Source organism: Musca domestica, unplaced genomic scaffold (genome assembly GCF_030504385.1).
Source record: "Musca domestica strain aabys unplaced genomic scaffold, Musca_domestica.polishedcontigs.V.1.1 10, whole genome shotgun sequence".
Lineage (NCBI taxonomy): Eukaryota > Metazoa > Arthropoda > Insecta > Diptera > Muscidae > Musca > Musca domestica.
In genome coordinates, this window is record NW_026712115.1 from 155,993 (window position 1) to 181,827 (window position 25,835).

At 36.2% G+C, this 25,835-nt stretch overlaps 1 protein-coding gene across 4 annotated transcripts in view; it reads right to left on the bottom strand.

The window, feature by feature from the left end:
* Positions 1 to 1,567: 1,567 nt before the first annotated feature.
* Positions 1,568 to 25,835, bottom strand: part of LOC101897463 (DNA-binding protein Ikaros) — a 58,159-nt gene continuing 33,891 nt past the window's right edge. For 2 of the 4 annotated variants that reach the window (XM_020036663.2, XM_020036664.2), the window contains exons 2-7: positions 4,869 to 5,618; positions 4,581 to 4,799; positions 4,178 to 4,517; positions 3,656 to 4,045; positions 2,664 to 2,780; positions 1,568 to 2,597 (exon numbers count right to left, since the gene is read on the bottom strand). In XM_020036663.2, coding sequence (XP_019892222.1) covers positions 2,202 to 2,597; positions 2,664 to 2,780; positions 3,656 to 4,045; positions 4,178 to 4,517; positions 4,581 to 4,799; positions 4,869 to 5,614 — 2,208 coding nt within the window. In that variant the 5' untranslated portion in view covers positions 5,615 to 5,618 and the 3' untranslated portion in view covers positions 1,568 to 2,201. Of the gene's footprint in view, positions 2,598 to 2,663; positions 2,781 to 3,655; positions 4,046 to 4,177; positions 4,518 to 4,580; positions 4,800 to 4,868; positions 5,619 to 5,701; positions 5,770 to 25,835 lie in introns of those variants that run through there. The other 2 variants (XM_020036665.2, XM_020036666.2) reach the window with 2 other exon arrangements.

Here is a 25,835-nt window from a genome sequence, read left to right on the forward strand (position 1 = left end):
TTTTGATGAGTATATTCCAGTCAAATGCTTGTCAAAGGTGGTCGAAGCTTAAAAACGGTGTTAGAACCTGTAGCGATCATGCCGACCAGTACTATACTCCAACTAGATGTTCTACATTATGCCACCAATTCAGGCTCAATATGAACCGCGGCCAATGTTGTCGCACTCCTGAAAGGAAGGATAATATTGGTGCTTAAGCATAACATTCAATCCACATCTGTATTCAATCTTCATCTCTGTGAATGTCATTCAAAACTTCCGATAGTTCTGACTAACCCCATGGACGCCCCATACCGAAGTACGGACATTCACAAATTCATTCGTGTTCACACCTTTGATAAGGTTCGGAGCCTATCTAAGCTGCTTGATAATGCAACGTAATATGCGAGCCTATACCATATTTTGTGCAAATCACAATCACCCTATTGCACTATAAGATATCTGCACTCCTACTAAAACAACAAGTCTAGACGCTTGCGGCACACGCTATCAGGATAGAATTGGCAGCCGACCTCCTACAAGTTTGACAGCAAACAAACCCGGACTGATGATCCGGTCCCATCACATAAATATGACGACTCATGCACAGGACAAGTACTCAGCCTGTTTACTAGAGACTTCCGGTCATAAATAGACAATCGACAACACATAAGGAGGGTCCCACAACGTGCCACAGAGACGAAAAGAAACGACGTCTACCAACGTAGGGATTATAGTGAACTATATTATTTACCACAGCTAATCAACATTCAATGTTGAAACAAGCTGAAAAAGGCAAGTCTATATATACAATTCATAAAAAAATTACCTCCAAAAAGTCTGGACCTTCTCTCTGAAAAATTCACAAAGTACTTTTTTCGTCCTCAGAGCGTTTGTTAAAATCCAAAGGACTTTTCATACACTTGAAGAGTTTATGAACGATTAAAGTATGAATTCGAATGGATTGCGAATCTGTTCGAATAGCTAGGAAACGTATTTTAAGACCGGTCACTCAACTTAAAAATGCACAATAAAGGGATTCTGTTTATTTGGTCCTTCGCTTGCAATTAAAGCTGGATTTACACAATTGAAATTTTCTTCAAAATGTTTTAATTTATTTGGTCAATAAATGTTGAAGAAATTTTGTTGTTTGCTCCAGTTTGAACCACTTTGAAGAAAATGTTAATAGAGTAAATCTGGCTTAAGTCATTTTATTGCTGATCATCTCGAATATTAAATTTATGTTGTGCTTAAAACTGTATTTAACATTTTTCATTCAATCAACATTATCACTTTCCCCTTTATCACACTCTTTACAAAAATGATTAATGTGGGCCCAATATTGGACTGCGTCTTTTCAAACTATAAAAAAAAAAACAAAAAAAAAATGTTCTTAAAAAAAATTGGATATCATCGCTATTGTTTATTACAAGTGCAAATATATTCGGTTGTTATTATTTGTTTTTTGTAATGCGTCGTTCTTACTATGGTTTTTAATTAAAAATCTAAAATTTTTACTCTTTCTCTGTTTTTGTAATTGTTGTTGTTGATTTGTTTCAATTTTCTTTTAAAGTACATTATGTTGTTATTGTTTTTGTTTTTTTTTTCACTTTGTTAAAATCTAAGGACTAACTATCACACTCCAATGTTTGTATTTTTAAAAATTTGTTGAAATTATTTCTTTATGTTCATGTTTTTGTAGTTTTGTTAAATCTCGTTTACTTAAAATATTGCCTTTGCCCATGTTGTTTTTTTTTTTTTTTTGTTATTTTCTTCTGATTTGTTAGCTTTAAAATGTGTTGTTTTGTTGTTTTTGTATTACTTCACTTAACCTACAAATATATCTACAATTAATTATACGAGATATGAATAACAAAAATGAAAAAATACAACGAAAAATTAAAAAAAAATTGTATATATATAAAAAACCATTATGAATGAAAAATGTAAAAAAAAACAATAATAATTATTATAATAAGAATCAAATGCCTCTCGCTCTATTTCTCTCACATGATATCTTCTCTAAATTTCATTCTTTGTTTCGAGACCTATTTTCAAACAAAACAAAAAATTACGCTATGCTCTTTACATCATGGGATCTGATAAAGCCCCAACGCCCGCTTGTTCTCCTTGCAGAATGATGGCCATTCTTCTTTATGCATTCTACCACGCCTTCTTTAATCTTTTGCCGCAGGTGTCAAGACACCCTTATGCATTGGTTGCTATTGATGACTTTTGCTCAACAGATGAGCATTGAATTCGTACACATTGTTCAGCTGTTCCCCGCAAATATTACATTTCCATGGATTACTTTCACAATGACAACCCTTGTGCAGGAAGTAGAGAGTTTCGTCGGGAAATTCAATGCCACAGAACAGACAAGTGAGTATTTGTTTCCGATTGAGACCAGCCGAATCGTTTTCGGGTCCGGTCGATGTTATGGTGCCATTACAAATCGGCGTAGTGGACGAAGTGGCAGCTCCACATGTTGGTGTCAAACTGCTTTGTATCACATTATTGTTTTCCATGGAGGCAGCATTGCGAGTAATACGATTATTGGCCTTGGCACAAATACGGCGTTTCAGATCTTCCCGCAGCAATGATTTTAAGGGGGAAACCTAGCCATAAAAAAACCACAACAATAAATAAAAGCATTTCTTGGTATTTTATCTCCTCATACTTACCTTGATCAGCGACGTTAGTCTCGTATTTGGTGCTGAGAATTCCGATTCACTGCTATCGCCACCATTCATGGTCTCGCCATTGATAGAATTCTTGCCAGTGTCCTCGCTTTGAGGTTCCTAATAAAAATCAAACATGAATCAGTTTATTTTCATAAAACAACATTTCCTCTTCCCCTCTCTTCAATTTAATTCCCATTAAAAGAATCGAAATATATAAAATTAATATAAGTTTTTTTTTGCCACAAGACCCCAATTAGCAGAGAAAAGCTTCTCAGTCGAGGTGACTTTAATTTTAACTATGGAAAACTCATATATGAAGAATTACAATCTTGCTATAGAAACCGCTATTCGCCTAAGTTGATATCAACATTTCCATAAAACTTCTGAAATTTTCCTATGGGAAATTTTATGCAGTCATATCATTTGAAGTTTGGCTATTTACATTTTTATTCAACCAAGCTGAATTGAAGCTTTCCCAAGCAAAATTCTAATTTTTAGTTTGGCAGAACTGAGTCGAAGTTTTCCCAAAGAAAATTCAATTCAGCCAAAGTGAATCGAAGTTTTCCTACAGAAAATTCAATTCAGCCAATCTGAATCGAAATTTTCCTATCCTTAATTTTCCTTAATGCTGTATTGAAATTGGAAAAAAAATCAGCTCAGCGAAAACTTTTATTTAGACAGATTGATTTGAGTTTCCCTGTGGGAAAACTTACCGAATTAGGATTCTCCTGTGGAAATTTCACTGTGTAAAATGTATTTTCCATACACTGAATACATACGGACAGATTTGTTCTCCTAAACCTTATCGAGATGATGACTTAATTTTTCATTCAACATTTTTGTTCCCAAAAATAAAGTTAACAACAAAAAATATTTTCTTCCACTTCATAACCTACCCTCCACATCCGGAGCATGTTCATTTATATAGTATATATTTTCGGGAAAATATATTTAAATTAAGTACTACAACAACAACGTCTCCGGAAACTTACACTGACCTGCTTAATTGGTATGAGACTAATGGAGGGCGTTATGTGATTTTCATGATGGTTCTTCGGTGATACGGAAGTCAAGGCACCACATAAAGCTCCACCCGGTCCCATACTACCGACACCGTTGCCACTGCCACCGCCGCCACCGCTGCTGCTGCTGGCACTGCTACTGGTACTTGAAGGCAACGATTTGGCATTACAATCTAACGGATGTTCTTGTGGCGGCATATTTATGGTCAACGGCACTGGTGACTCCATGAGGGTGTCACGATCATTGGGACCCATCACATCTCCCGTGGTACTGCCGGCCGATGATGTGGTCGTATTGTTGTTATTATTGTTGCTACTGCTATTGGGGGTGTTGCTGGCATTGGTGGTGTTGGTGTGACCCTGCAAATCAAATGCACGCAAAACGCATAAGAGGACATTCTCAACGGACGAACGAGTATAGAATGAAGTAGAGGAAGTCAATGAGTTTACTACAGACATAAGAGAATCATTAGAATTGGAACATTGATTTACATTGAACATAGCGTTATCCGAGAGGCCATTGTCGGGTAGTGTTGAGATCTCCACGTGGGGCGTTAGGAAATGCATTGGCGGTGTTGCATTTTCCAGGGAGCGTAGCGATTCACCGCTGTCGCTCTGGTGGCTGGGCATGCTGTTGGCGGCCGAGACAATGGCCGCATTGGAATTAACTGCATTAGCAGCAGCTGCGGCCGCTGCTGCAACGGCATTCAGACCAGTCGGCACATAACCGGCTGCAGCGGCGGCGGCAGCCACCTGTGATGCCTGTGACTCCAGAGCGAGTAACAGCGACGAAGAACCGCCCGGTCCAGGATTGTCCAAATCAATGCCATGTCTAAGCCAAACAGAAAAAATACAATTAGCTATTTAAATTCGTGGTGTGAATGGAGCGACAGACCTGTTGAAGAAATGTATCCTTAAAGATTTCATGGATCCTGCCCTGTAACTACACAATGGGCAGGTTTTGACGAGATCATGTTGGCCCACATGCTCATTTTGGAAATGGGCCCGCATGGCAATTTGTCGCTGGAAACCCCGATTGCATATCGGGCAATGATACGGCAGCGTTTTTGTGTGTGTGGTAAAATGTTCCGCCAAGTGATCTTTGCGAAAGAATCTAAAACAAAAAACAGACACAAATTATTGCAACATCCGAGCCACCAGCCATATGAAACCAGTTGCTTACCTCTTTTGGCACACTCGACACTCATAAGGCTTGACACCGGTGTGTCGCATTTTATGACGTCTCATGTTTGCACCATTCGAAAATTTCATATTGCAGACATCGCATTCGAACACTTTGCGGGACGCTGGCTGAGACGGATTTGTTGAATTGGCTGGGGCAGTGCAATTGCTACCATTGGCAATGGCGCTGACCACACCCCCACTGACCGGTGTTACCGAACCCCCCGGATGCTGATCTGGACCGCCACTGCTCGTTGCCGAGTTCTGTAGACTATCACCCCCATCGACATCTTCGTTTTTAAGGCGTGCTGCGGCAGCAGCTGAATTCGATAAACATTGGACTACATGCAAGAGCAATGTGGCTCGGGAGCTTGTCTCGAAATTGTCACAGCGTTCGCAACGGAATGTTGTAGGATTATTGGAGGCATTTGAATTGCTGTTGTTGTTGTTCGTTGAGAGATTTGTTGGCGATATACTGACATTGGCTGTAACTGGTGTGGAGATGGGCTTCTCGCCACCATTATCTGAGGACGAAGACGACTGATCTTCGGAGCTGTGGTGTAGCTGAAGCTGTTGTTGCTGCTGCTGGTGATGATGATGGTGTTCTTTAAGGCTACGCAAGGCATGAGCGTGTGAGGCTAATGTATTGTGATGTAACAGTGACGCTGTTGTTGACATATCAACAATGAGTCCATTATCTTTGAGCGATAGCTCCATTTGACCGGCAGAACTCATTGTGTCGGTCATTTTGCTGCAAAGAAATTGGAAAAGAACAAGAAACGGTTAGTTACGTTGATGGGGGCAAATTAAAATAATAATATAGCTCTCAATTACTTGGGAGTAAGAAATGAGATTCCTTCTTTGAAAAAATAAACTGAATGATTTTTTTCTATCAAAAAAATAAAGACATATTTTTTACAAGCCGATTTTTTGTATAGAAAAAAAAATTAGAGAAAAAATGGCAGCGTCTTTTTTCAATAAAAAAATTCCTCTGAGATGACGTCAGTTATTATTCGATAGAAAGGCCTTTTATATAGAAAAACCTAAATCTTTATAGAAAAAAATTTCAATAGAAAATTATACATTAGTTTCACAGGTTAGATTTTATATAGAAAAGCATGCTTCTCCAGCTGAGGTTAGATTTTTTCCTATAGAAAAACGATATCAGAGGTCAACATTTTTTGATGCAGGAAAAACACCTCACTGAGGACAGGTTGAGAATTCCCCATTAGCTACCAAGAAATATATTCTTTAAAAATGAGTATTCTTTGATTTTCCATAGAAACTATTTGTATATCCAATAGCAAATCTGTATGTACGTATTTATAAGACCTCACCTGCCCGCAGGTCACTTACCACCGATTATTTTGAAAAGATCAAATACTATTTACTAAAGCTTTTTTAAAAACAAGCTCCCATTATCAAAATCACATCGCGTCAGTTTTATCAACACTTAATGTAGTTGAAGATTATGATTGATCGTTGACGTTTTTCGATGCTGGATTAAGGTCTCTGCAAGTGAACTTTCAACTCAACCTACATTCACAAATACAGCTTGCATTGACAAACGAGCTTAAACACAGCATGGTCAGCCGAGACCATTTGGATGGGGAAGTTCGAAAATACATACTCATATGCGGGATTAACATATGTAGGTATTTGCGACGAATTTGATCTCAATTTTTCAACACACAACTAAAATAAATGCGAATGAAATGCTGCTACTGTATCTAAACATATCCATGGCACACATGTCGGATATGAGTACGTATGTACGTATGCGCATGCACATATTAGTAAAACACTCATACTTCAGTGGAAACTGCAATGGAGGGATTTTGTAGACGAATAATTGGAATTCAGCACTAGGTTGAATTGAGGAAAACATGAATTTAGCCCCGGCTGAATTGTGATTTGTATCGGAAAACTTGAATTCAGGCCTGGTTTTATTGAGTTTTCCCATAGGAAAACTTAAATTCCGCTTCGAATGATTTCAGTTTTCTATAGAAAACGCTGGAATTCAACCCAGGTTTACTCGAATTCAGCCCCGCATAAATTGAGTTTTCCCCGGCTGAAGTGTGGTTTTTATAGGAAATTTTGAATTCAGCCCTGGCTTAGTTCACTTTTCCCTTAGGAAAATAATAATTCAACTTCGGCTGACTTTTGATTTCTATAGGAAAAGCTGGAATTCAGCGCACTCAGCCCTGCCTTGACTTGAAACTTAAATTTAGCACCGGCTGAATTGTGGTTTTTATAGAAAACCTTGAATTCAGGCCAGGCTTGATTGACTTTTCCCATAAGAAAACTTATGCAGGCTTAATTGACTATTCCCATAGGAAAACTTAAATTCCGCTTCGGTAATTTTATTTTTCTATAGGAAAAGCTGGAATTCAACCCCAGAAAACTTAAATAATTGGTGTTTTTAAAATAAAATTTCAATTTTTTAATGATATGTCAAAAACCTAAGTTAATTCCATATGGAATTTATATAGCTACCCAGGGAATTTTATATTGCAGGGAAATCCCCACTTTTCAAGAATTTGTTTTTATTCCCAAAATAGCAACAACAAAAACACAACTAATACAACAGATTACTTCTACAGCCATATACATAGCCAACAGCATGTAGTACAATAGCTAGGTCGTCGTTAGATACGACGAACGCATGCAAGTGTAAAGCAGAGCGAGCAGAGCTTGTGCTCAATTTTACTTGCTTGGTTTTTGGCTATACGGCCGTCAAGCCAGCCTACCTGCTTGCCAGTCAGTCAGCCAGTTAGTCAGCTATATAAACTAGTTTCTGATGCGATTTCCCAACCCATGGACGGTTCGTCATAGAGGACGTTGTCGTCATCATGCTGCTGCCGATTGGTTTGGCTGGTTGTTTGGCAGACCAAAGAAGTCGGCGTCTCGACTAGCCAAATGTTATGGTAAAGGCATTTGGAACATTGACTCTGTCGCAAAGAAGAAAAAAAAACAGTGGTTTGTGTTTTTGTATTCCATCAGGTGGATATGGGCAACAACAGTAACAACAAAAACAGCTATTAAGCATGCATTCTATGTGCAATATTCGGTATGTGTGCAGCCAGCCAATTCGATGTTGTGCTAAATGTGAATATTTTTTGGCTGATGATGATGGTAATGGTAATCGCACTGGTGGTTGAAGATTTCAAGAATATTTTTGTTGTTGCTTCTATAGTTTCGTGGCTGCTGCTGTTTTTTGGCATATGGTAACCCACTAGTGTACTTTAGCCATTATAGAAGTTATTGAACAGCCAGCTAGCTAGCACAGGTACGTCGTAGTCAGATGGATGGATAGATAGATAGATACTTATTGCGAAAATAGACGTGTTTCGTAGCTTCAACCCATAGACTTTTAGACTATGGCCCACCATAGAAGAAGTAACACTAAAAAAAGATGTTTTATGTTGCAATTCTTTTTTTGTCTTGTTTTTGGAACGTTTTGGTTGCTTGATTTGATGGGGTTTTATTTGGCGATTTTTTGTGGGTTTCTAAAGAGTTGAGTAACACTTGAAATAAAAAATAAATATGATTTACAAAATAGGCAGAGCAGCAAAACGCAAATGTTAGAGGATGAAGTGTTAAGACTCCAGGTGCAAGTGCCAATGGGCCACAAAGCTATAGGAATAATGTATTTTGGCTTGAATGGAGATTTTAATAGAATTTAGCTTTCAAAGATCTCTTATTCAGCAGAGTCTGATTGAAGATTTTGCACTCGATCAGCTGAAATGCAATTTCTATTGGAAAACTTGTATCTAACACAGGTAAAAGCTTTAACCTGTCTCATAAAAAACGTAAATTCAGCTGAAGCTGAACGAACTTAAGTTTTCCAAAAAAAAAACTCAATTCAGTCGGAGCTGAATTCAAACTTTTCCAAAGAAAACTCAATGCACACGGGGCTGAGTTTGAGTTTTCCCATAGAATATTCAAGTGAATTCAAGTTTTCACATAGTAAACTTAATTCATCCGGGGCTGAATTCAAGTTTCCACATAGAAAACTCAATTCAGCCGGGGCTGAATTCAAGTTTCCACATAGAAAACTCAATTCAGCCAAGGCGGAATTCAAATTTTCATATAGAAAACTCAATTCAGCCAATGCTGAATTCAAAATTTCCACCCATTCACAGTTTTTTATTCATATTTATACCCTACAACACTATGTGTTGGGGGTATTGGTTTGGGGGTATTGGTTTGGTTTGATTGGGCCAAAATTTATGTAACACCTCGAAATATTGGTTTCCCACATAGAAAGTATATATGGATCTTCCTAGCTCGCCGAGCTGAGTCCATCTAGCTATGTATGTCCGTCCGTCCGTCTGTCCATGTTAATTTGTAATCACTCTACAGGTCGCAATTATGGTCCGATCCTAACGAAATTTTGCACGAAGGTTGGGTTAGGGTCAGAATAGAAGCCTATTTCTTTTGGAGATGATCGCCAAATGTTTAGGGGCTGAAAAAATGCCGGATTTTGCAGTAGCTACACAGGTCGCAATTATAGACCAATCGACGCGGAATTTCGCACGTAGCTAGAGTTTAGGGCGGGGAAGAAGCCTACCAATTTGGGTGGCCATCGGATAGTATTTAGCGGGTAAAATATACCATATCTTTTGTGTTGAAAAAATTCAAAATTTTCCATTAAACCGCGAATATTTTAAATCCCGGCGAAATCACAAAGCCATGACAAGGTTACTTCTAATCTTTACATTGATGTTAACATCCATCAAATCGGATATATAGCAAAATATGTGCGATATATATGTTTATCAAAGAAGATATGCTTGAAAAATCTCTTATATGTCGAGAACGGCTGAACCGATTTCGACAGTTCTCATTAATTCAGAATGGCCTCTTGGCAGGAAAGAAAAAACGTCTAACAAAATCGCATAAAAATATCTCTCTAAAGATTAAAATATTGATTTTGTAAAATTTTCTCATATTTTTTCAATTTTGTCATATTTTTGGCATATTTTCATTTTGAATTAAACATTTGGCAATATTTCTACAGCTAACAAAACTAAGTAGTTAGAATATCAGGATATCATATACAGATCGCATTTATGGTCCGATCCTAACGAAATTTTGCATGGGGATCAGATGAGGGTCAGACAACTCTTTTTGAAGATGATCGCCATATATTTAGGGGTTGAAATGGACCAAAAAACTGCAAAATTGTCAGCAGGTCGTAATAATCGCCCGATCCTCACGCACATTTTAATGGGGGTTACCGAACATTGCAAAAGCCAAGCAGTTTTGGATGGTCATCCAAAAATATTCATTGTGTGAAATAGTTTGCCAACTTTTGTAGACAAAATACGAAAATGTCCATTCCAGTGACTTTTTGGAGAATTCACAAATACAGGAAAGACGCACATCTATTTCGTTAACGCTGATTTCGTTGAAGAATATAGTCAAATGTCTGTATCTCATATAGATGCGTTTCAGTCAAAAACCAATAATAAATGTTAATCTTTTGCCACTTCTGAGAGATTATAGGTCTTTGGGAAATATTGGTTCCAGATCTAGAAAGACCATTTATGTGCAACATTTACCAATAAATTGGAAATGAGCAAATTAGTTTAAGTTGCTATTATTCGAAAATTAGAGAACGCAACCTGATGGTTTTCTTTTATTATTTGTCACAATATCTTGTGGAATTCTTTCGAGTATCTCGCCTATATAAACTGTATCATTTATTATAGTGTTGTAGGGTATTCAACGGTCGGCCCCGCTCAACTGTAGCCTTTGCTTACTTGTTTTTCTATAGAAAAATTAGTTTAGCCAGGCTACATTAAATTTTTTGTAGAAAAATCACTAGCTAAGCTGTATTCAATTCACAACATCCGAAGGTTTTCTATTGAGGACAAGCTCTTTTGAAATCGTCTAAGGAAGAAGACACAGAAAGGTTCTTCTAAAAAAATGAACTATTCTTAGAAAAGAGGCCCCCTTACGAGGGGTTCTATTAAAGTAATCGGCTTTTGCAGATTCCTATAAAAGAAGACCCATTCGAAGTCTTATATAAAAGAATGTCTCTTTCGACTTCTTCTAAGAAAGAGGACCCTTCCGAAAATCTCTACAGAAGAAGGCCCCTTCGAAGTCTTCTATAAAAAATTGCACAAGAGAAGAATCCCAGAAAAATCCCTTTTTAAGATTCATACAAAAGAATGTCACTTCATGGTCTTCTTAAAAATGAGGGATCCTTATAAGAAAGTGGTCAGTTTGAGGTCTTTTGGCCTTTAATTTTTCGAGAGTTTTTATAAAAGAGCTCCCCTTTCGAAGATTCCTACGAAAGAAGCATACCCCATTTGAAGTCTTCGGTTCGAGAATTCGTTTTTTTTGAGGTCTTCTAAGAAAGAGGACCTGTAAGAGTTCTTGTACCAACAGCTTTCTTCTATAAAAAATAGCTCTTTCAAAGTCTTCTTGTATGAAAGAAACCCCTATTTTATGTTATTCCATAAAGAGGCGATCTCTTTATTAGATCATCTTCAAAAACCAAATAGATAATTTAACATTATCGATAACTCCTGCAAAATGGTCACTTCGATGTTTTTTAATAGAATAAGACTATTTTTGATCCATTTAACCAAAGACGTTCTCCTTTAAAAAAACTACATCTTTTGAGATCTTCTGTTAAAATTTCCTTTGTCAAGGCCTTGTATGAACAAAACCCCTCTTTTATGTTATTTTTTAAAGACTTCTCATTGTGCTATTTCTTCGCAGTAGTATTCCTAGAACATACGTTTTAAATTTCTTCTATAAAAGAAAACATCATTTGATTAATACTATAATAGATTATAAGGAAGATCATTCTGTTAGTTTTTCAACGCTAGAGGAGAATAAAACCCCTGTTGAGTCCTCTTACAGAAGCCATTATTCTATGGAAAACTACATCTTTTGAGGTCGCCTATAAACCAGTAGCTTCCATAAAAGAATATTTTTTAATTTCCTCTATAAAATAAACCTGACCTGCAACCTGACCTGCAACCTGACCTGTAAGGTCTTCAGTACGAGAAGAGCTCGTTAAACGTCTTCTTTAAGGGAACATTTCTCTTTAGGATAATAGAAGAACATTAGGTCTTTTGGATAACAGAAGATTTCATTTGATGTTTTTGATAATAGAATTACTTATTTGATGGTTTCCTTCGGTGTATTTTGTAACAACGTCTCATCAGATATCTTCTGGAAAATTTCTGGTTCAAAAGTGAATTTCCTTTTGAATTTCTTACGGTTCCAGATATTGCATAAAAGGCCTTTAAGATATATTTTACAAACAATAAATTGTTGATAATCTGAAACGAAAAACGTTTTTTATCGCCGTTGAAGTTTACATGTACTCAAAAACCTTGAAAAGATGATTTATGGTTTTCAAGTGTCTCCATCGTCTTTTCCCTTTCATCTCATAATGAGGCAAACTAAAAACACAAATAGAGTGGGATATCCAAAAAGTAGTTCAAAGTGTCAAATTCGACAATAAAATATCATCAAGTGGAACGTTGTTGTCGTCGTCGTTGTCATCATCATCCAAAAAACACAAAATCCCCTCCAAGGTTACCTTGAACTTCAGGAAGCTGGTATTGGTTTGTGTGTGTGTGTGTAATCAGCAACTCCCCAGGTAAGAGCAAAAAAAAAAAACAAATCTCCCCTCCAAACGAAAAAAAGCAAACAGAAGAAGAAGGTATTCGGGTTCGATTTGAATTATTGTTTTTTTTTTGATTAACAGAAAAAAACTGCATTTAGATTGCGCAAACAATGCGCACTAACACACACTGTCTCACATAACACCAGATCATCTTCCTTGACTGACGGAGCTTTTCCATAAAACAAAGAAATCATTTTGTGTTTTTGGACCATATCCAATTAACATTGAATATTGTGTCAAATGGTACGGAAAAGATTGTTTGCCCCACAATACAACCCACACACACACTCCAATACATACGCTTTATAATCTTGAATGTGGCCAAAAAGCAAATCTAATCCAGCAGCAGAAGCAGTAACAAAGCTATAGCCACCACCATTACCATTCCATCCATCCGTCCGTCATTAAGTTTGCCTAGCATTAATGCAGAGCTGGGAATGGGAATATAATGATGTTTACAACAACAAACCAGCCACCAGTATTTTTGTTGTGAATTGTGAAAGATTGCTCATCTTTGTCTGATTTATGGATGCCATGAGATGTCTGTGTGTGTGGAACACTTTGGCAAATTGAATGAAAAGATGCAGACAATAGAGAAGAAGAATGCTACATAAAAAACGAAGAAAGAAGGTGTTGTTGGTTGGACTTTGTTGTTGTTTTTTTGTTGCTGCTGTGTTTTGATATCAAAACCCAACGGAATTAGACTATAGAGGAAATCATTTGACACTATTCTCAAACAATATAACTCATTTTCAGGGAATTTAAACTTATTATTCTATGAAGGACGCAAATAGGTCTTTTTTAAAAAGACTCCAAACTGTGGCCTATATTTATGTAGGTCTTCATTCAGAAAGCAACAAAATTACTATTTTTCTACCAAAGACCCCAACTAGGGTCTTACTCCATACCAGACCTTCAATGGGGTCTCCTATCATAGATCACAAAACTGGATTTTCCTCCATAGAATGTGTTAAAGGAATTCTCTTCTTTCCACAGAACACTTCAAATTAAGACCTCAAGAGAGGCCAGCCTCCAAAAGAGACCCTCTTTATCATAGAAGACCTTCTATGGAAGAAGATCTCTTTTAAGTTTTCCTAAGAAACAGCACTTACTGATGAGTAAAATAAGGCTCATTTCGAGGGTTTTTTATGAAAGAAATCCCCTTCAAAGATTCCTACAAAAGAAGGTCACTTCGAAGTTTTCTATGAAAGAATACATCTTTCGAGGTCTTCCAAGAAAGATGAGGGGATCTATTGAGGTCCTCACTATTTCGATGGTTTTTATAAAAGAGATCGCCTTTTGAAGAATCCTACGTTTGACCCCTTTGGACGTCTTCTGTAAGAGTATGCATTTTTGGGGTCTTCTAAAAATTAATAACTATTTTGACTCCCACACTGTTTCGAAGACTCCCACAAAAGAAGGTCCATTCGAAATCGTCTCTAAAAAACTATTCTTTAAAAAAAGACGTGTTCTATTCTAGAACTTCTTCTAGAAGAGAGATCTTCTTTCAAATGAGACCTCAAGAGAGATCTTCTTTCTCCATAGAAAACCATAAGCGAGGTCTACTTTAATAGAAGACCTCAAGAGAAGTCTAATCCTATAGAAGACCTCAAATGAGGTCTACTTCAATAGAAGACCTAAAGAGAGGTCTGCTTCACAGAACGGCTCACAAAAATTTTTTTTTTTCTCTCGCAGACATCAAATGAGGCCTTCAAGATGATCTCAAGAGGGCTACTTATTTTATAAGAGGTTTTGATTTTTCAAAAATGACCCAAGAGATTTCTTCTTCTTTTATCGAATACTTCAAAATATCTTATCATTGTATAGAAAACGTCCAACCTCGAAAGATGACGTATTCTATACAAATCCTCGAAAACGTATTCTATTATGCTTGAGGTCTTGCAATGCAAGATGACTTGCATCCATCTTCTAAAAAAAGAAAAAAAAAAACATCTGATTAGAGAAGACACCTCTTCGACTTTTTAATGACAGAGGACCTTTTTGGGGTCATTCTATAGGGGGTTATTCTTCTATGGACTGCCACGAACAAAACCTCTCTTCAACGGTTTTCTATGAAGACTTCTATAAAATAACCTTCGTTTCAAAAACTTCCGTCGAAAAAATCCACTTTTTAGGTCATCTGTGGAAATATAGCATACTTAAGGTATTAATGGAAAAATGTAGAGGTATTAAAAAATGGAAATCTCTTATGCCCTCTTTTGAGTACATTTCCATTAACTTGTCTAATAGGAACCCTCCGATTAGACCTTCTTTTATCTATTTTCATGGTCAAGTATTCTTTTTTTGTTTAACCCAAAATGCTGTTCCGAATTCCACAGATTCATTATGGATATATCTCGTCAAAGACAGTGCGTGAAAGAAGAAATCACAAAAAAACACCTAAACTGGATTACCAAAACAAGATAATGATGCACCGCTCTTTAAAGTTTTATGGCGGAGCAGATGAGGCCAGCAGATACTCAAAAAATACATTCATGTCCCACTCTGTGCAAAAGACAATGCCATGAATGCTTGGGAATTTGTTGAATAATAAATAAAAAACACAAACTAGCAAATAATTAATTAATAGATTCATAGTCAGAAAATTAATGAGCAGGGCTACATAGCTGACTAGTTGGCTGGCTGACTATGTTGACTTTATTTTTTAGCCAACATTTTTTTTATACATCCACACGACAAAAAACGACTTCAGCACAAAGCGCATCTTAACGAAGTCATTAGGTCAAGTTTTTAAGGCCAACTAGGTCATTTTGCTTTTGATACTGAATTGAAACAAAAACACCACACCACCACAGCAACGAAAAACGTTGTTGTGGCTCAAAGCAAATGTTTTGAACAGAAGCAAAAAAGAAAGACAAAAAAAGAAAATAGAAGAAGAAAAAAATTCACAAGACCACATAACTCACGAACACCAGGTTTTTTAAAAAGGGGGTGAATGTGGTACGTCATCAACAACACCATGCTAGGATGGTGGGGGGGCAGCCATGAGGCCAGGCCCCAACATCATCATCATTGGCACCCATAACACACAGCCATCATCATCGTCAGTGCCTACAAACCATAACATTAGGTGTTGGTAGAGGGTAAGTTGGTGTCTAACCCACCACATGCATTATAGTCAAAGAGGGCCCCACATCTCCACCTACCTCCCTTCCTCATCCAAGCACATTGGGAACACTAGCCCATAAAATATATTTTTTTATATGACAGCCCTGAAAATTGCGTTTGAGTTTCAAGCAAAACAGGCACACACACACTCGCCCACTAGGGTGTTAGTGTTATTAGTTCGCCCAGTGGGCAACCAACCTATCTACCTACATTCATATTATGCAAATGATGTAAACAACGTTGCCAGATGAGCGCCAAAGATGCTATTTAGCCCACAAAAAATGGGTCATCACTGATTTTAATGACCCGCTTTGCGAAGGGAAGTGATGATTGATGTTGTGTGACACGAAATGTGAAAAGATAATGGCACTCAAATTCCGCCTAACTTTTATTCAAATTTGCCAATAGTTAAGATGTTACCCCGAAAATAATTTCATCATCATCGGCATCATCCAAATGTCGTTAAAATTTGCCTTAAGGCCAAGGCCTTAAAATGTTAATGGAATATATTAACAAAGGGAAAGGAATGCAAGTAACATAATAACCGAGTTTCAACTAGATTTAGTTTGTAGTCGACAATACACTGATTCAATAAATACAGTATTGAACTCTTTGCACTGGACATTTGGAAGATATTGATTCATAAGAAGGGGAATCAGAACCTGCTCAAAAAAAATATTACTAATTGAATAGAAAGAGGCTAATTTAAAACCAGTAAGGAAAGCTCAAAAGTCGGGCGGGGCCGACTATATGATACCCTACACCACTATGCATATTTAGTAGAGCTCTCGTAAAAAGGTTTATACAGGACATTTCAGAGCTCTATGAGATATTTGGTACAAAATCAAAATCTATCTAATTCTATCGTGCATTTTACGAACTATAGCTATATCTGAACCGATTTTCACCAAGTTTGATGTATTTGATTCTAGGCTGAATTCGGTCAGATTTGCCAAAACCCAGGACATTTGGGCTGATATTGGACATTTGGTGCGCAATCAACACGAAATTGGATGAAGATATACATAGGAGGTATATCCAAATCTGAACCGATATTTTTAAAACTGAAAAAGAAGATATTTCTTGGCTGCATCTGATACCAAATATTATTCTTGTATCGTACATTTTTCGAATTTGAGGGACTTAAAGTACAAATCGGATGAAAGGTATATATAGGAGCTATAGCTGTATCCGACCGATTTTCACTAAATTTGATGTACCAATATTAGCCATTTGCTGCACATTTAATCCGAAATCGGATGAAGATATATTTGGGAGCTATAGCTATATCTGAAACGACTTTTACTAAAATTGGTGTCCTTGCCTCTAGGCTGAATTTGGCCAGATATGCCAAAATTCATGCCATTTCGTTTGATATTGGCCATTTGTTGCACAATTAACTCGAAATCGAATGAAGATACATATGGGTGCTATATCCAAATCTGAACAGATTTTGAGAAAATTAAAATCGACTACTTTTGGGCTTTATCTGATATCTGGTACCAAATATCATTCCTGTGAAGAGTATGCTATGCTATACTATATCCAAATCTGAACAGATTTTTATAAAATCAAAATCGACTATTTTTGGGCTTTATCTGATATCTGGTACCAAATATCATTCCTGTGAAGAGTATATTACGAATGTAAGGGACTTAAAGAGCAAATCGGATGAAACATATATATGGAGCTAGAGCTATATCTGAACCGATTTTTACTAAAATGTGTGTACTTGCTTATAGGCTGGTTTCGGTCGGATTTGCCAAAATTCATGCCATTTGGGCTGGTATTGGCCATTTGATGCACAATTAACACAAAATCGGATGAAGATATATATGGGAGGCATATCCAAATCGGAACAGATTTTAATAAAATTAAAATCAACTATTTTTGGGCTTTATCTGATAACTGGTACCAAATATCATTTCTGTGGAGTGCATATTACGAATGTGAGGGATTTAAAGACGAAATCGGATGAAACATATATATGGGAGCTATAGCTATATCTGAACCGATTTTTACTAAAATTGGTGTACTTGCTTCTAAGCTGGTTTCGATCGGATTTGCCAAAATTGATGCTATTACGGCCATTTGGTGGTCAATAACCCGAAATCGGATGAAGATATATATGGGAACTATATCCAAATCTGAACCGATTTCGATAAAATTTAAAACAGCTATTTCTGTGCTCCATCTAATACCTGGTACCAAATATCACGGTTGTGGAGTGAACATTACGAATGTAAGGGACTAAAACACTAAATCGGATGAAACATATATATGGTTGCTATATCTATATCTGAACCGATTTTCACAAAATTTGATATACTTGCTTCTAGGCTGAATTTGGTCCGATGTACTAAAACTCAGTCCATTTGGACTTATATCGGCCATTTGGTGCACAATTAACCCGAAATCGGATGAAGATATATATGGGAGCTATATCCAAATCTGAACCGATTTCGATAAAATTACAAACAGCTATTTCTGGGCTGTACCTTATATCTGGTACCAAATATCACGGTTGTGGAGTGAACATTACGAATGTAAGGGACTAAAACACTAAATCGGATGAAACATATATATGGTTGCTATATCTATATCTGAACCGATTTTCACTAAATTTGATATACTTGCTTCTAGGCTGAATTTGGTTCGATGTACTAAAATTCAGTCCATTTGGACTCATATCGGCCATTTGGAGCACAATTAACCCGAAATCGGATGAAGATATATATGGGAGCTATATCCAAATCTGAACCGATTTTCTCCAAATTTGTTGTATTTACTTTAAGGCTAATCTCGGTCACATGTGCCAAAATTCGGGCCATTTGGGCTGATATTGGCCATTTGGTGGTCAATTAACCCGAAATCGGATGAAGATATATATGGGAGCTATATCCAAATCTGAACCGATTTCGATAAAATTTAAAACAGCTATTTCTGTGCTCCATCTAATACCTGGTACCAAATATCACGGTTGTGGAGTGCATAGTAGGAATGTGAGGGACTTAAAGATCAAATCGGATGAAAGATATATGTATATGGGAGCTATAGCTATATCTGAACCGATTTTCTCCAAATTTGATATACTTGCTTCTAGGCCGAACCCGGTTGGGTGTGCCAAAATTCAGGTAATTTGGACTGATAGTGGACATTTGGTGCTCATTTAACCCGAAATCGGATGAAGATATATATGGGAGCTATATCTAAAATTGATCCGATTCTCACCAATTTCAATAGGGTTCGTCCTTGGGCCAAAAAAATATTGTTTGGAAAATTTCATCTCAATCGGATAATAAATGCGACCTGCATTTTGTTCACAAGAATACATGGACAGACGGACGGACGGACGGACGGACGGACGGACGGACGGACGGACAGACGGACGGACATGCATAAATCGACTCAGAAAGTGATTCTATGAAGGTTCTCAAAAGTAACTATGGGTCTATCTCGTTTCCTTCTCCATGTTACAAACAAATGCACAAAGACATAATACCCTTACCACTATGTGGTGTAGGGTATAAAAAGCTGTCCTGCAACCCCTCAGATTCCAAACATACATGGCAAAAACTGTGTCAAATCTATCCGTTCTGAAAAGTGAATATAAAAATTTCACAATATTTATTTAGTTCTACCTGAAGACATGTAATTGGGGATTTTAAAGCCTCGCTGAAGACCAGAAATTGATGAAAACCAATTATCTTTTATTTCTAAAAGTCTTCCTTATCGTAAGAAACCTTAAATTCTTAAAAAAAAAAGAACTCATAAAGGCTAGAAATCGTGAATTTCTTTCATCAACCTGAAAATTATGGATTTTGGAAAGAAGCATTCTCGAAAATCAGAAATCGTTTACCTTAAAGCGCCCTCAAGACCAGAATTCGTATTTGCATTAAACCAAGCAGATTATAAGAAATTGTGGATTTATTTTTTGCGTTTTTCCAAACTACCTTAAATATCCAAACTCTTGGATTTTTTGAAGATTTTTCAAAGTTCCCTGGAGAGGAAACCCTTTGAAATTTTTAAACTATTTTTCAAGATACCCTAAATAACAAAAATCGTAAATTTTTTAAAGATCTTTAAATTTTTGAAGATTCTCAGCATGCACAAGTAAAAAAGCTGTAAGTTCGGCCGGGCCGAACTTTGAATACCCTCCGCCATTTGGAACGAATTTGACAATATCAAAAAATAAAATCCGTTAAAAACTCTGTTAAAATTTTAAAAATATCGAATATCGCCGTTATAATAGGGTCTATACAACGACATGGACCTGTATATGCAACTTTTGTCATAAGCCATTTCCATATTCAAATGATTGAAAAAATCAGTGAATAATGTCGCTAAAATCATTAAAATTACGAATATCGGGAGGTACCGTTATATGGGGGCTATACGAAGACGTTAACCTGGTCAGACAATTTTATGTCTTAGGCTGTAGTATCCATTACGAACTTCAAATACCAAATTTGAAACCATTCCGGTGAATAATCGCTAAAATCATCAAAATACCGAATATAGGGGGGTGCCGTTATATGAGGAGGTGGACCTGCACAGACAATTTTCTGTCATAGGCTGTAATATCCATTACGAACTCCAAATACCAAATTCCGGTGAATAATGTCGCCAAAATCATCAAAATACCGAATATCAGGAGGTGCTGTTATATCGGGGCTATATGAAGACGTGGTACTGCACAGAAAATTTTCTTTCATAGACTGAAAATACCGAATATCGGGAGGTACCATTATATGGGAGCTATACGAAGGCGTAGACATGCACAGACAATCTCCTGTCATAGGCTGTAGCCTCCATTACAAACTTCAGATATCAAATTTGACACAATTCCGATGAATAATGTCGTTAAAATCATCAAAACACTGAATATTGTGAGGTAACGTTATATGAGGACGTGGACCTGCACAGACAATTTCCTGTCTTAGGCTGTAGTATCCATTACAAACTGCAAATAACAAATTTGAAACAATTCCGTTGAATAATGTCGCTAAAATCATCAAAATACCGAATATCGGGAGGTATCGTTATATGGGGGCTATACGACGACGTAGACATGCACAGACAATATCCTGTCATAGGCTGTAGCCTCCACTACAAACATCAAATACCGAATTTGAAGCGATTCCGGTGAATAATGTCGCAAAATCAACAAAGTACCGAATATCGGTAGGTGCCGTTATATGGGGGCTATACGAAGACGAAGACCTGCACAGACAATTTTCTGTCTTAGGCTGTAGTATCCATTTCGAACTTCAAATACAAAATTTGAAACAATTCCGCTGAATAATGTCGCTAAATTCATTTAAATACCGAATATAGGGAGGTAACGTTTTTCAATACCAAAAGTTCTGCAGACATAATATACATTTGAGTAAAATTTTATCAATCTACTTCATTTCGTTCGGAAGCTAGAGTGATTTCCACAGACGGACGGACATCGCTTAATCGACATAGAATTTTATGCTGATCAAGAATTTATATACTTTGTGGGGTCTAAAATGTATATTTCGAAGTGTTAAAAACGGAGGGTTATCTTATTGCACTTTTCTTTTGCCTTACCGACATAAAAAACAACAACGTTGCCACTATTTTCAAATAATCTCCTACACACCAAATATACATGTAAATGTAAGTGTGTAAGTAAACGCAAAATAGGCCCCATTCTTTCCATTACCTAGTATATGTCACTTTTGCTTTCCTTTTGTTTTTTTTCAGTTTATTCGGCAAACGGTTACTAAAAATAGGGTTCAGTTGTGTTACAAAAAATGAGACAGTGCACTATGGGTAAAAAGCATGATTTTTTGGCATAAAGTCATTTTTTTTTTGGTTTCATATTTTGAAATTTAACTGATTTCCTAAATGTAGATACCCATATTAGAAAAAAAAAATGTTTAATATCAATACGGGTGGCAACCCTTTTTTGCTGGCGAGCTTTTAAAGTCAGCTGTTTGAAAGTCACTTTGTTTTGGTACAACTGGCGGTAAAGATCAGCTAAGTTCAAGTGCTTCTGATTTGACAAAATTGAAAAAAATAAAATGTGTAATTATGGAAAACGTTAGTGCAGGTATGTAAATTTAAGACGAGGTGCCCTTTTTGTCATAATTGTCTGTTGTTGTAATACTGTGAATTGTTTCGTTTATGTATAGCTTTATATAAAATCTATAAATTGTAGTTGTATTCCGTGGAGTGTAACTTGTGAATGGCAAAGCATTGCAAAAAGGTATAAATGCCAAGTTATTAACAAAAGTGTGTTAATTAATGAGTAACTAGCCTTTTTTGTTCTATTTTGTGCCAACACGTGTTTTGCAGATAAACATGTGTTTGTCCATGCAGCGCTTATTGAAATTTGGAGAAGCAACAATCGCTCAGAAGATGCACTTGTGAAATATGTGTTACAGAATATCAATAATATCAGTTTAAATGAAGACCAAATGCGTTTGATATCAAAACAAGTGAAAAAATTTGTTAATTATATAAAAAAGCATTTGCCAATGTGCATCCGTAAACTACAGCGATTTAAAACTAAACATTCAAAATGGCTTAGCAAAAGTATAATTATTGTAATGAATGAGCAGTATGTTTCTCCAAATCATCATAGCCGATCGGCCAGATCGGCTATATAGCAGCTACATGAAATAGTGCCCCAAATCATATGAAAATTCGTAGGTCATCTTGGGGGCATAAAAATGAATACAAATCAAATTTCACTTCAACAGCTTCATAAATAAAAAAGTTGGGTCAAATAGGCCAGACCGGCTATATAGCAGCTACATAAGAAATAGTGCCCCAAATCATATGAAAATTCGTAAGTCATCTTGAGGGGGCTTAAAAAATGAATACAAACCAAATTTCACTTCAATAGCTTAATAAACAAAAAAGTTGGGTCAAATCGGCTATATAGCAGCTATATGAAATAGTTCCCCAAATCATATGAAAATTCGTAGGTCATCTTGGGGGCATAAAAAATGAATACAAACCAAATTTCACTTCAATAGCTTCATAAACAAAAAAGTTGGGTCAAATCGGCCAAATCGGCTATATAGCAGCTATATGAAATAGTGCCCCAAATCATATGAAAATTCGTAAGTCATCTTTGGGGTAAAAAAAATTAATACAAACCAAATTTCACTTCAATAGCTTCATAAACAAAAAAGTTGGGTCAAATCGGCCAGATCCGCTATATAGCAGCTATATGAAATAGTGCCCCAAATCATATGAAAATTGGTAGGTCATCTTGGAAGCATAAAAAATGCATACAAACCAAATTTCAATTCAATAGCTTTGAAATTAGAGTTTATGCCAAAATAAACGTAAAAAAACCCATAGTGCAGTGCTGCAAAATATTTCACGTACACACACGACAAATCAAAATCTCAACAAAAAATCTCAAAAAAAACAAAAAGCAAAATTTAGACGAAAAAATGAGACCTAATTTACATACATCCACAAGTACATATGTACTTTTTAAATTTCTTTTCGTGTGTGTGCATAATACATGTGCAGACCTTGTCGTATATAGAACTATAGCGAACGGAAAGAACATGCAAGAAATAATGTAAAATGAATGAATATAACCGTCATTTCCCCAAGATTTTTCGTATTCACCAATAGGAGCCAAGGAAACTTCCCCCACATTATTTAAGTTCTGCACTACCAAGTCTTATATCGAGTACTTTTTCTTAAAACGTATTATTTGGACGTTTTCGAAGTCGAGTAGGTCGAACAAAAACAGAAGCGAAAAATAAACCAAAATAAAAGATAAATGTATAGACCATGGTAGAAGAATTCAGGTAGTCGCATCGACACAGATGATCGAACTATGAACTGTCAATGCTATTTTGGAATCGAAATTTTTCAATGAAAAATTATTCCAATTTGTAAAAATTCTTAAAAAAAAGCTTATCAAAACAACCTCCGATTGCCGCCGTATAGGAAAATATATATAAATCTACGTATTTTTGAATAAAAAAAACATTAATATTTTTTACATATCAATATTCCAAAGCGTTGATGCATCTACCTGTTTTCATCTATGTCGTGAAATATAAAAATATACAAAGTAAATATCAGAAAAATGAATTGTTTTCGAAGTCGAGTAACTTTACTAGCCCTGGGTCACTTTAGTGTCTCAATGATCAACCATGGTGGCCTCTGCTGGGAGGTGTAAACATTGAAACATTTTAGTCTATACTTTTATTTGTCTATGGTATAGGCCTGTTATTGGAAGAAGACGGGCATTTTACAGTTTATTATATTAGAAATGCGGTTGCCTTAACTATTTTATTTCAATTACCATGATCTAATTAAGGCCTGGCAATTAATTCATAAACTCTATTGTTCCGTTTTTTTTGCGTCTATTACATTGCCGCGAACGACGTTAGTAACTAGGATTGCAGTTTCAGACGTTTAGTCGCTCAATGAATACATTTGGCGGCTGGCGACGAATCTTTTTTGTTTGTCAATTATTATTTGGAGTAATCGACTAATTCAATCGGAGGTTAATTGAAGGAAAATAATCGATTATTATCAATATTTCCATCAATCATGTCATCACTATCTGCACTTTCAAGGTGTGGGTACATAACCAGCTTCTTCTTCGCATGGTATATTTTGTGACATATCATAAAGGGATGCCAGATCTAATAATTTGACATTAATATGCCTAGCCGTGATGCCAAACTACCTTAAAGGTGAAAGTACATAAAAAGCTTTTTTTGACTGGCTTAAGTCATCGGCTGGCTTCTTCGTTAAGAAACAAAGGAGTTTTGGATTGACTTAGTTCGATTTCGGCCCAAGGCACCATTTTTCTTTTCCGAAGAAGCCAGCCGATGACTTAAGCCAGTCAGAAAAGCGTTTTACGTATTCTTACCTTTAGACTTATAGAAAACTCAAAGCGCGTTTTCATAAAAAATTATTACGAAAATTATTGCGATAATTGGTATTGTAATATCAGTGTAAGTATATTTAAAATGTTTACACAGTTTCCCAAAGATAAAATTGAAACATTTCAATCCTTAATCCCAATCGAGAATCCAAGATAATATCGCTGATACCATTCTATTGTAGAAAGTTATTATCCATCATCTTATTCTTACGCGATTGTGACTCACAGTGAAAAATAAACAACTAAATATCGATGAGAAATATTTAAAAATACTAAATAAGTAAAGTGCAGTGTTAAAAATGCAGTTCTTTCTAATGCTTTATTTGTTGTACATTGCGAGTGAGACTTTATTAATCATTAAAAAATGTACCTCAACCCTGTGGTTAGTTTTTCCAAACTATTTTGCTTTCGGATTGGAATTAGTATTTGATTGTAATTTTATAGTTGGATTCACCACAGAAGTTTATTTTTATAAGCTCTTGATTATGATTGGAATGTGTTGCGATAAGGTAAAGAATAAGGAAATGTTGAGATTGCAAGTTCATTTATAACTCTAAGGCATTCGGATGACATTCAGTCAATGACATTCTTCAATTTTATCTGTAGGACCGATAACTGTACTTCATCCGCATACATGAAAAATGTTACATCTCGTAATCTAACTCAAACATACCACATGTAGCAACGGACAATTCTATCGTATTTAATGTGGACTGTATTAAAAAGATCCCAGTTTAAAAAATCTCTCTTCTACACAAGGTAGCCCCGCCACACTCTTTTTGTAGTCTCAACCATTCTATGGATGGTATATTAGCTTTGTCATTCCATTTGTATCTCCTCGAAATATTCATACAAAGTATTTATATATTCTGGATCAGCGCAGAATTCTAAGACCATGAAGCGATGTCAGTCTGTCTGTTTTAATCACGCTATATTTCGAACGAATTGAGATAGAAGTCTACCATGTGTATTTTGCCAGTAAGTTCGTAAATGGGCCATGTCGGTCCACGTTTTTGTATAGCCGCAATTACTTCGGTACGATTTTTTCAAATTTCGTATTCGAAGTTTGTAAAGGTTACCACTGCACAGTGGTCGAGGTCGTATGGGAACAGCGGCCAAAAATACTTTCAGTGCAGATATCAATATGAATCTTTGGTTATGGTACATTGAGGGGATAAAAATAAAAAATGTGACAAAATTGATATGGTCGAGACATGTTTTGGCATGGTTCCCTTACAACGTACCTCCCGAATAAGGGTTTTTTGCCCAATTTTCGTCACATT